This window comes from Cololabis saira, chromosome 13 (genome assembly GCF_033807715.1).
Source record: "Cololabis saira isolate AMF1-May2022 chromosome 13, fColSai1.1, whole genome shotgun sequence".
Lineage (NCBI taxonomy): Eukaryota > Metazoa > Chordata > Actinopteri > Beloniformes > Belonidae > Cololabis > Cololabis saira.
Window position 1 is genome coordinate 25862929 of NC_084599.1, and position 11858 is coordinate 25874786.

Below are 11858 nucleotides of genomic sequence, written 5' to 3' on the forward strand. Positions count from 1 at the left end.
ATAGATTAATTTACAGATTAATTTTATCTGCAGCATCCTTTTCTTGTTTGACTTACGATGAAGTGCAGGTTGTAAGAGTTGAATGTTGAAGTTTGAATGTGTTCTCTGCAGGTTTACAAGGTATTGCCTGAGGAACAAGTGTTACATATAATGCACTTGAAAGGCAGGTTTCCATTAGGGGGCACCCAGGGGTAGTTTTACAGGACCTTTTCCTTCAGCGTGTGTCCATTGCCCTATTTTTAATGTTGTTATGCTTACTGGGAGGGCTGTTGTCAGGAGAGGATGTTGTTCAACCTTCTCAATGTCCCCTTCAAGAAAAAGTCACCTCTTCTCATCCATCACCACAGCAGCAGTGCATGCAGACACGTCAAACGCAGCAAGAATCTCACATCCTTTGACGTCTATCTGGTCATTCTAGTTTGTTTTTCCTCTTTTTTAAAAAAAAAATTGTGTTGCTGATTGACAAGCAGCAAAATTTGACCAATCTGACCCAGTAGACAGGACTGCAGAGGCCTTCCCCACCACTGTTCCCTCCGCCTGTGATTTACTCTGGACACCCGCCAATGGCCAACCACCTTAACAGTGACAGTTCAACCAAACAAAGCCATTCAATTACATATCATCTGAGTTCATCATATTTTCACAGCTTAGAATGACAGTAATAGGTTACAGACCACTTTTAAAACATTAAGCTTTAAACCACCTAGCAGAAATGTACAAACATCAATACACAAACAGCAGTTAGTTATTATTTATGTTTATACACATACATATTTACTGCACATACCGTGTAGTTTACTAATTACATAAAGATAATTCAAATGAACCATTTCAGTTTTACATTATTGTTGATGTTGTCATCATTTATCATTAGATTTTTACCCCCTATTTAATCATACCCCCCCTTTTTGTTTTTGGCAGGTGTGCATACATTCCCGTTTGCAATGAAGTGTAAAGTTTTAAATAAAACAGGCTTGGGGAAACCGAGGCATTCTGGAGTACATTATCGGCACATATAAATAAATCTTGACAGGTAGTGTATATGACCCGTATGTCTTCCTAGCTGTGCTTATGAATTGTTAGAGGTCATATTGTGTGTGTCTGAGTGTGACTGCTGAGGTAACAGTTAACTTTCCAATAGTAGAACAAAAACACACGCAGTCTGACAGCCTCACTGGTGTTTTTTTTTCCTACAGTTTTTCCGCTCAGCCATATTATCCTCCTGACAAATCTGAGGAAAGTGGCTACTGAAGACACAACACTGACGCACTCGCTCAAAATAAGCCACAGAATACCTCTGTGCTGCAAATATGTTGCCTTCATATAGGCTTGTGTGAATTTAATTTAATATATTAAAGTATTTTCATCTTTCATTTTCACTTCTCCATCCTCTACCTCGGCTTCAGCAACAGTGGCACCATTGCTGAGCGGTCCATCGCCTAATGTGCTGCGGAGCGTCACTCGGGTGACACTGAGTGAGTGTTTTCTGGGACTCATATGATCCGGTCCATGGCACATGACCTCCCTGAACATTTCTCTAAAGCGTGTTGACATGAGATTGTACAGGATTGGGTTGACCGCTGAGCTGAGATAGAAAAACACTCCTGAGATGATGTGCACATACTCAAAGATTTCCCTGTGGTTGTCCGTCCAGTCACTGATGAAGCTCCACATGAGGCGGTCAGTGTGAAATGGGGCCCAGCAGATGCCAAAAACAACAACTAAAACAACTGAAAAACAAAAAGAGACAGAAAAACATTATAGGTGCTTGTTACTATGAGAGGAAACCGCCCCCCGCAACTTTTCTTTTCATTTTTCACTGCAGGAAATGTAGCTATGTGGTCTTCTGTATATCATGCTTGGAGTGATTGGATCAATCTGCAGCATTCCTATCTGTGGTGCAAATGTATCCAAAGAAAAATGGCATAATGTCAGATTGTGCATTTTCATTTTCATTTTCATTTTCATTTTTATTTATTCCGATCATGGAAATATGCAAAACAAAAAAAAACAAACAAGTAAAATGACAACACAATCAAAAGCATATTCCATAACCAGAAAGGAGCAGGTAGAAGAAAATCTTATTATACCTGCCCTTCCTACTTTCAGTCCGTGAGATACGTGGGGTGAGGGGTCATTAGCTACATGTTCATAATGTCAGAATGGTCTAACTGCTTCCATTAAAGGCACTTTCATAGAACTTTAAGTCGTCATTTGCTGTGTGGAATTATCACTCAGAACTAGGGATGTAACGGTATTGGATTTTACGGTCTGGTGACGGTGTTCGTACAGTATACCACGGTATTTCACGGTGACGGTATTTTATTTTTTTAAAGATATTTTTTGGCACATTTGGTAAATTCGGGTTGCTCTTTGGCATGACCTCACTGCCATGCACCAAACAAACAACTAATCTACAAGTTAACAAAGCGTTGCAGAGCGGCGTAGTGATGCCTTGTAAATCTGCATCTTCTGTAGACAACACGACCACGCTGCTCTACGGAGAATGAAAGTGAGCAATAACCATGCTCTTTGAATGAAGCATCGTAGACCGGCTACCGTGGGATTTACAATGATTCATTTTACCTGCTTGGACTTAAGCTATGCATATCATTTTTTATGTGGAATTTCACCGGCAGCCCCGCATAATATTAAAATAATTAATTAATTACAGTCACCGACCGTGAGCTTGGAAATCTCATGGTGTCACAACCGTGGCTTTACACCACCGTGGTGTAACGAAATATGGTAGCCTATACCGTTTCACCCTTACTCTAACGACAATAAATGTCAGTGATGAATGTCAATATACAGTTATTACTGGGAAGTACAGTTTTTAAGTTTGTAATTCATAATATCAATAGCCCTTCTAAAAGAGCTCACCATAGGTGTTAAACATCATTACTTGAAAACACTAGATCAAAAGCAGAAAATGTAAGAAAGGTTCTATGTGTGTTATTAATGATAGTTTCTACTTGCTTCTGTGCGCTCATGTGCACTCTTACTTTTGAGTTTTGGATGTTTCACCTTACGTTCAGTGAAAAATTTCAACTTGCGTATTGAATTTGGGAGATAACCTATGCTGGAATAACCAGCAGGCCTTCGAAAAACAAACTTCTTTCAGTTGTTCGACTATATAGTGAAATAATACAGGTTACAAGTGTAGGGTGCTAGTTAGAAGCTAGGGTATAAGTGTCTCTGCCATGGACGCAACGAGTTACAATTACCAGCGTTAGCATCATTAGAATTAGGATCAAATCAACACATCCATTGAGATCATTTCCTTGCATTACACATCAGGGGGCATCATTAATATTTCATACAAACTGACAGAGAGCAGGTGGAAACACCAGCCCCATATAATGGTGAGATTCTGGACAGAAACCAAATACATATCCTTGCCTGTCAGAATCAAGGAAGATTCATGGTGTGCTACAAACATCCTTTCTGGGAGTTGTTGTCTTGTCCATACTAACCTGGTAAAGGAACGTGGCTACTTTCATTCAGGGAAAGCAATAATAATAATTTGCATGGGTAAATGCCAAACCAATTTCCATAAATGAATACTATTTACTTTTGTATGTGCACATAAGAATACACAAAGAAAGAAGGTCAAGAAAGTTCAAATGAAACAAGAGTAATGGACTAGTAATGAGGTCTAAGACACCGAAGTTAAAACAAATGATAAATCAATAAATGTCAGGTGCAAAGGCACAAGACTCACCATTCTCCAAACCTGAGGACATGCTCAAGTGTTTTATAATTTGATATATCATTTGCATTGAGTTGAACAATCATTTTTGGCTACTGCATATCCTCTGTTATCGTGTAAGTCATGTCTCCCAGCAAAGGTTCATCTTTGAGAGAGCATTTATGTGAAATGTAGGACACTACATTTCACCTGCGGTGAAGGAGGAGACCATGGTCAGGAGGAGGCGCTGAAAGATGGTTTGAAAACGTATCGCTTTGGACGTGTTTTCCTATGTTGTTATCTGCTGTGGTGCAGTGAAGATATGGGAAACTTGTTTTACAGACCGTTATACTCACACAACATTTTGGTGACCTGCCTGCGACGCGCCTTCTGCTGCTGTGTGCGGATGTTGCAGAAGCTGTCCTGTTCAAAGCCCGACTTGGCCTCCAGGGCCAAGCGCATCTTCTCACGCTTCAGCTGCAGTCCGATGAGCACGTACAGAACGCTGATTGTCAGCATGGGCAAGATGAAAAAAAGAAAAGTAGTCAGCTGGATGGTCAAGTTGTACATCCAGCGGGGTTTAACCAGAGTGCAGATGGCCGAGTCAGCAATCTCTTCATTAATGTAACCAGCTGGACCAGTGGAACGAATGTGCAGCGTGAATATCCCATGCAGACTTGTATTAGGCACAGCGCACATCACTGACACACCCCACACTGTGAGGATGACGCGCTTGGCATGGGTTCGTGTCACAACATACTTTGCTCGCAGCGGGTGCACCACAGCAATGTATCTCTCAATGCTCAGCGCCGTTACGTTGAGGATGGATGCCAAGCAGACCGTCTCGAATAAGAAGGTTTTGAAGTAGCAGCCTCCTTTCCCCAGGAGAAACGGGTAGTTCTGCCAAAGCTCGTACAGCTCTAGTGGCATCCCAAGTAGAAGCACCAACAGGTCTGACACCGCCAAGCTGAATAAGTAGTAGTTTGTCGGCGTCCACATGACCTTGTTGCGTGCAATGACAATGCATGTCAGCACGTTCCCCACAACACCGGTCAAGAAGATAAGCAGGTAAATGAGGCAGACGGGGAGGAACACAGATGACCGTCGGGGGCCAAGATATTTCTCCAGAAACCCCTCCACCGTCAGACACGCATCATCCAGATCAATGTGACTGACATTCATGCCAGAGGTCATGTTGACACAGTTTTGTCCTGGAGGACAAGGCCATTCCTCTTTTTCAGCCATTAGATCAACTGAGCAGTTTTGTGATGACATCCTGGCTCACGATCTGGAACATAAAAAAAACAAAACAGCTGTTATTGGCATTGAGAGAACGCACCAATTAATCTGGAGATTAGAGATATATTCTTCCATTGTGAATTTTTGATTATTGAACTGGAAAATTACCACAAACTATCAAACACAAATGAAAGACAAATGACTCATACTTTATTTACACCAAATAAACTGACACATAGCACTAAACAGTCAATAAGTAGTGTCTTGGCTGCAATTATTTTCATGATATATATGAAAACTACATATTTTTATGTATGAAATGTTTTCTTGAATAATGTTTTTGTCTACATCTCCTTTGTTGTCGCATTTAGATATTTATTACAGCCATTTTGAAATGATCGTAGATGCAGTCTGTGTTATGGTACAGTTTAGGGCGGGGGTCTTCAATTGCAGTCCTCGAGGTCCACTGTCCTGCATGTGAAGAGATGTTTCCCTGCTTCAGCACACCCTGATGCAAATTAAGGTCTCATTAACACAAAATTTGAATCAGTTGTGTTAGAGCTGGATGGAAGAACCCTGGACTAGGGTTATTGTGGTTGGGTTTTTGAGTTTGCGGTTTGTTATGGTTCTTTAGTTTGGGTCTTTTTCTGTTTGGATCGGGTTCAATGTTGGTGTTCTTGGGTCTTTTATTGAGTTCGCTCTACAGACCTAGTCTGTTTTTTGTTAACTTTACTTCCTGTTGCACTTTGGAGGTTTGTCCATGTCTTGTGTCTTTGCCATCATCTACTGTATGTCTTGTCAGCCCTATGAGTGTGTCATGTCTTGTCTTTCCGTTCCTCCCTTCTGGTCCGTCTGTTTTTCCCCCCCAGTTGTGCTACTTGTCTGTTTGCTTTTCCACCTCGCTGTTTTTATAGTAAAACCTTTTTGCTTTTGACTCCTGCTTAAGTGCAACTTTATGCTTAATCTTTTCTGAATTGAAACTCCTGCCGCCGCATCTCCTGAACTTGGGGGCTCTCCACTAAGCACAATAATCTGATTGGCTCACAGGAGAACGGCTTAAGCAAGCACTAAAGTAAAACCGCTAATCAGAGTGCAGGAATCTGCTATATTGGCCAATCACAGTGCAGAAAAACAAGAGACCGCAAAGATATTTTGGAGATATTACAAGATTTGCAACAAAGTTCCCAACTGTCCAGCTAAAATTGAAAAAAATGTAACTTGTAGCATTAATTACCTAAACAACCCAGGAATTGGGCCGCTTAAGTAGGCATCATAGTCAGATAATGAAGACCAAACTGTTAAGAAATTTTCAATCAAATATTTCCTCTTCAGAGGGAAATTGAAACAGATTTTAATGAACTCTTTGCATTTTGCATTAGATTTTGCATTTCCACACTCAGGTGAGTTGGATTTCCATAATATTATTATATTATAAAAGACAAAATCATTTCCACTTCCACCTCTCAATAAATTCAATGAAGTTCAGTACAATGACTGTTTTGCATCATTACATGCAGCTCTTACTAACAGGTTTCCTTATCAATGATGAAAACTCTGCATTAAATAATCTGTTGCTTTTTTTATTCAGGTCGTACTGTGTTCACCCCCGACTGTTTGGGACTGATCTAACTTGAATGGCCATCTTGAATGGCTTGTGTAGAAAAGCTGATAATATTCCAAGGCTTCGTGTCTGCATGTCAATGAACTAAAAAATTCTAAATTATATAGAAACTAATTTGCAAAGAAATCTTATTAGAGAGCATTGATGCAAGCCAATCCGCGGTAAAATACATTACACAGTAATATGGTTTTAGAAGAGCTACAGGAGAGCACTTGAGATACTTGATATTTCAGGGAAAAGGCAGCTGTTTCTAAATCTTTTTCTTTCTGAGAATAATAGTGAAACTATATGGTTGAGACACTGTAATTCATTCATCATCGCTTCTCATATTTTACTTGTGGTTCAGCTGAAAAACTGATGGGAAAATACAATGTGTTTTTATTGTATTTTGAATCATAATTATGGTTTTATTTGTTAATACAGATCTAATTTGGGATTTCAGGATTCCATATAGGATTTGAAGACCAAAGCCCTTACCATTTTGTAAGGTTGCCAGTCCTTACCACAATAATAAAAACACACTACGGCATTGATGAAACCAAGTATTTCATGGGATGTTTTTTGTCTGAAGAATGCAGCAGGAAGCTGCTGTTGTTCCACTCATTCTCTGTTAGGAACAGGTCCGGACTGCAGACAAGACAGTCTAGTACCATCTTCTTTCTCTTTGTAATGTATGCAGAATGTTGTTAGCATAGCTTTATTGAGATTGTAACTGCATATCTTCGTTGAGCCTCTTGCAGCAGGAAGATTACTTTAGCATGCGTGAATAAATCCCACTTCACATTTTAAGTCATTCCACTATAGCACCAATCTGCTGCTCATGTTTGCAAAACAACTGCAGACTTAAGCTCTGTTACAACTCTTTACTTTTAGACTTTCTGAATAGAAGACACTGCTTCTTTTTGAATGGGTTCTGTGAGAATTCTCCAATAAAAAATAATGAAATCAATAAAAATAAATTCATTAATCTATTTAATGCTGAATACAGAATTAGTCAATATACAGTAGTGTGTGACTTAAGCATCCATGCAGATGTTGTGAATGATCAACTTATAATAATATTAAATTACATACAAATTGCCTTTTTCAAAATCCAATTTTTGTCTTTCACGCCTACGTATTGTCCTCTGGCTCACATCAGGGGTCCGTTTCACAAAGCAGGTTCAACAAACTCTGAGTCTAATCCTGAACTCTTAGTTGATCTACTCTGAGATCGGAAACTCTGAGTTTTCGGTTCCAGAACAGCGGTTTAGAGGTAATTTACTCAACTCTAAGTAGTTTCACCTGGAGTTAAGCTCGTGCGTGAGGGAAATAAAAAGCCATCATCAGTAGATCGCTGATACAAGGATTCACCATGGCAACCGGCGACACAAAAGAGCGACATACATTTTCTTTTTTTTTCTTTTTAACTTTATTTATCTTTTCAATTTACAAAATCCATTATGAGGAAACATCAGTTTGCATCTCAAGATCCACATACTTCACGCCACTGGAGTTAGAAGTGTTAATACGTGCGTATGGCAAGTATGAGAGCATATTTTGGAAAAAAAAATGAAATTTTATTGTCATTTAGATCAGGGGCAGCTGCCACACCTCGGCTTCAGGGGAATATGTAAATGTTTTTTTTTTAAATACATTTATGGAATTACTCTGTGTCTATTTGTATTGATTTATTCTATTACTTCATACATATAAAATAACTACAAATGCATATCAGAACAACATGATGGATTTCAGTAGGTATTATCTATCCCAACACTTGTATACCCCCCTCATATCTTGAAATGTCCCAGCGTCCCTGAAGACAGTGGTCGCTATCAATCTCGTTTTTAGCGCCAGTGCATAGTTACTAACTTATAAAAATGAAAAGGAAGCAGACAACCACGCAATTTAAGAAGAAAAAAAGAAAGAAGGCAAGTGATGTGTCCAGAAGATATTAACAAGGCTGTTAGCCACTGATGGATTAATTATGCAAGTTCATCTCAAAGTAAGATATAAATCCTCTTATAGCCTACATCTGTTTAAGGGAAATATTTGACTTTTTTTTTACTCTCCCTCTCCTTTTTGCATTTGGACTTTAACTGTTTGAAGTTAAAATCTGATGTCCCTGTGATATTGTTGCACTGACATAGTGAATAAAGTGAACGAGTTCTATTGCGTTTGTTAGATAAGCCTTTTCTGCTCTCTAACTCTGCCGCTTGCTGTCCGTGGTGCAGAAAACGGATGTGTATTGCGTAAAGGCCCATTGGCTGAATTGACGCCACTGAGGGAGGAGACAGAGAGAAACTCCAGGTTCGCTGAAATAAACCTGGTCCCGACCAGGTTAGGTTCAGAGAGTCTGTTACTACGGTAACTGACCGAGAGCTTAAGTTACCTCTCTTTGTGAAACAGGCTAGAGTTACCCCTCTTTCTCTGGTTTGAGTTACCTCCCTTTGTGAAATGGAAAACTCAGAGTTTCCCTTATTTCAGGGTTAACAGACTCCGAGTTTTCACTAAACCTGCTTTGTGAAACGGGCCCCTGGTCCAGCAAGCAACTGATGTTGTTGTGAGTAGTTGTCATACATTGATTTTCTATTCCCGCTCAAGCCTATATAGGGTCACGGTCACTGCTGGAGCCGATCCCCGCTCATTGCAGGGGAAAGGCAGGGTGCAGCCTGCACGGGTCACCAGTCAGTCATAAAGTCCACGAGGAGCCAAACACCCTTGTCGCTGATAATGTAGGGTCTTTGGGCAGCACACTGAACACCCACACTTCTCTGTGATGTGTTTATTGGGTTAAGATGTTAGAAACAAACAACTTCCTGTAAAAAAATACATGTAAAAGGATGAGCGTGCACTCAACAGATGAAAGGCCAACGCAGTGCAAAACCTTTTCTAGAACCAAAAAAATGCTATATAAGCACAAGCAAAGCCATGAGTTTATCCAGAGATACGATTTTGTAACTAAAACCGCAGAATAGATTAAGATAATAAAAGAAGAACAATTAACTTTCTACTTCACTGCCTTTGGGTCTACTGTAACTCTTGAGCAAGAAAGTGCATATATATCTTCCAAAATGTCTTCACTATTTCTCTACACAAAGTTATAATAAGAGTTCTCCATTTTCACTGCCAGCCCCTGATTTATTCTGGCAGGTGGTGCATCAGTCTGTTATCAGACAACTGTCCCTGCAAATAAAGGCACATTACTGATTCATTATATAAAACATTTCATATATGAAACTTTTGCAGGCTTCTTTTGGTTAAATATAGTTGTTTGCTCCTCACCAAGCATTCACTTGAGATAGTTAGGAGTAATGTATACACCACTCGAGGCTCTGTGAATATAGCTTAGATACATGATAGTATATTATGTTAATTTGGTCCACAGCTGAACCAAATTAACACAATACTCCATACTCCACTCCATGTTGTCTGTAGACCAAATGGACAAAAAGAACAATATTTAGTCATTTATTTTTGATTATGCAACTCTTGTTTTATATATCTCATCATCATGCGTTGTCCTAGCTACACCATTCAGTCTTGACAGAAAAAAGATGCTTTAGATACAGTCAGCAGCATATCAGGATGCCAATTCTTCATAGTGTGCATACTGTTATCAATCAACTATATTTGCACATTATTATAACTATAAGCTATAACAAATGCAATAAGTATTATATTTTACTATATTAGCATTTTACTGTGTATTAAAATCAAGACAGACAGCAACTTGAGATGCTAAAGAGCAACTTCTACATCTTTCATATTTAGTTGATGTCTTTAAAAATGCTTTATTTGATATTTAACTATATATAATCAAATATGTTTTATTTCTTTGTATATTATCATGTTGCTGAACATAAACTATAAATATCCTTGATCCTTGATATCCTGCACAAAAACAGCTGCCAAGGCCTCATGAAAAGCATCCAAGCATCATTACCAAGTTATGCTGCTTGCCATTTTATCGCCTATAAAAATGTGAATAAATTAATAAAATTACAGTTTGTAGTCTCAGAGGATGACACCTTGCTCTGAATCTGTATGGGAAGTATAACCATCGTGTGCGTCCTCATGTCCATTTGTGAGAGCTGTCATGGCTGTTGTCCACAGAAAGCGCAGATCTTTTGTTTCCACCACAGACATCATGAATATTCAAAGCCACCAGTCCAGATAAAGCATGACTGCCCTTGGAGAAGCCAACAGGCTAACATAACACTACGCTCTGGCAAAGTCAATGTGACACTGCCTGAAAGTCAAAAAATATTATTTCTTTGTGAGATTGAACAGATTTTGATGCATGAAAAATGCAGTTTATTCAAATTTCCACAAAATAGCAGGGGACATCTCAAGCTCTTCTGTGACTACGAATCATTTTAAAGTATCAGCTCCAAAAATACTTTAATCCGCTCACCACAATGAAACTATTAGACTTACATTTACATTCTTCTCCTTGCTCAAAATGACTGCTCATTATACTTTTTTTTATGATTAATTCATCTACAATCCAAGAAAGACAACAGAGAAACAATTTGGATTTCAGAATAAAATTGCTGAATTACTTTTTCATTTATGATAAACATGTCTTTTTTGTTTGTTTAGATTTTTTTTTGCTTTTGTAGGGTTCAGCTTTTTTTAATTTAATGACTTTCTTTCTTCGGTCTGGTTCATCCTGCAAAGCTTGATGTGCTTTTGGCTTAAAAAAAACCAAGACACTACAGATAACAATAAATACTTTACAGAAATGTTCATCGTTATTGGATGTATGAAAAACTGTCCAATAATCTTAAATATTCCTGATACAATCATCCCTGAATCTCCACTTCATCACTCTAGTACACAATTAAAACATCAAGGAAAATGTGGCATTTTCCAAATGCAGTATTTTTTTGTATATAAATTTACATCTGGTTCCTCTGCAAAGGAGAGATAAGCAGATGTTGGATTTCATGAGATCGTCATGGCTGTGCAGAAAGTAGAAATCATCTCACCGTCAATGAAGTCCTTTGCAGAAATTCCCAGTTGATATTTAAGTGTGAACAACAAGCAGATCCTTGAGTCCTCCGTCCTTTTCGTCTGTTGCTCTCATCAAGCCTCACTCGCAGTCATATAACCATTCATGTACACTGCACACACACCCTCTCTCTCTCAGTCCTCCTCCCTCACCGCTACTTTCTCACACACAAATTAACACATTTAAACCTCCACCTGCAATTCTATCCAGAGTCCACACCTCCACTGGAGTCATTGGCTAATGAACACTACAGGAAGTAGGAATATTAGAATATGTGTTAAACTGTGAGTCAATCCTGAAAGAAGAAA

At 38.9% G+C, this 11858-nt stretch overlaps 1 protein-coding gene across 1 annotated transcript; it reads right to left on the bottom strand.

The window, feature by feature from the left end:
* Window positions 1-1344: 1344 nt before the first annotated feature.
* Window positions 1345-11594, bottom strand: nmur1a (neuromedin U receptor 1a). The gene is made up of 3 exons (XM_061738982.1): window positions 11528-11594; window positions 4048-4979; window positions 1345-1730 (listed from the first exon to the last, which is right to left on the bottom strand). The coding sequence occupies exons 2-3, from the start codon at window positions 4964-4966 to the stop codon at window positions 1345-1347; spliced, it is 1305 nt and encodes a 434-aa protein (XP_061594966.1). The 5' UTR covers window positions 4967-4979; window positions 11528-11594.
* Window positions 11595-11858: the final 264 nt, after the last annotated feature.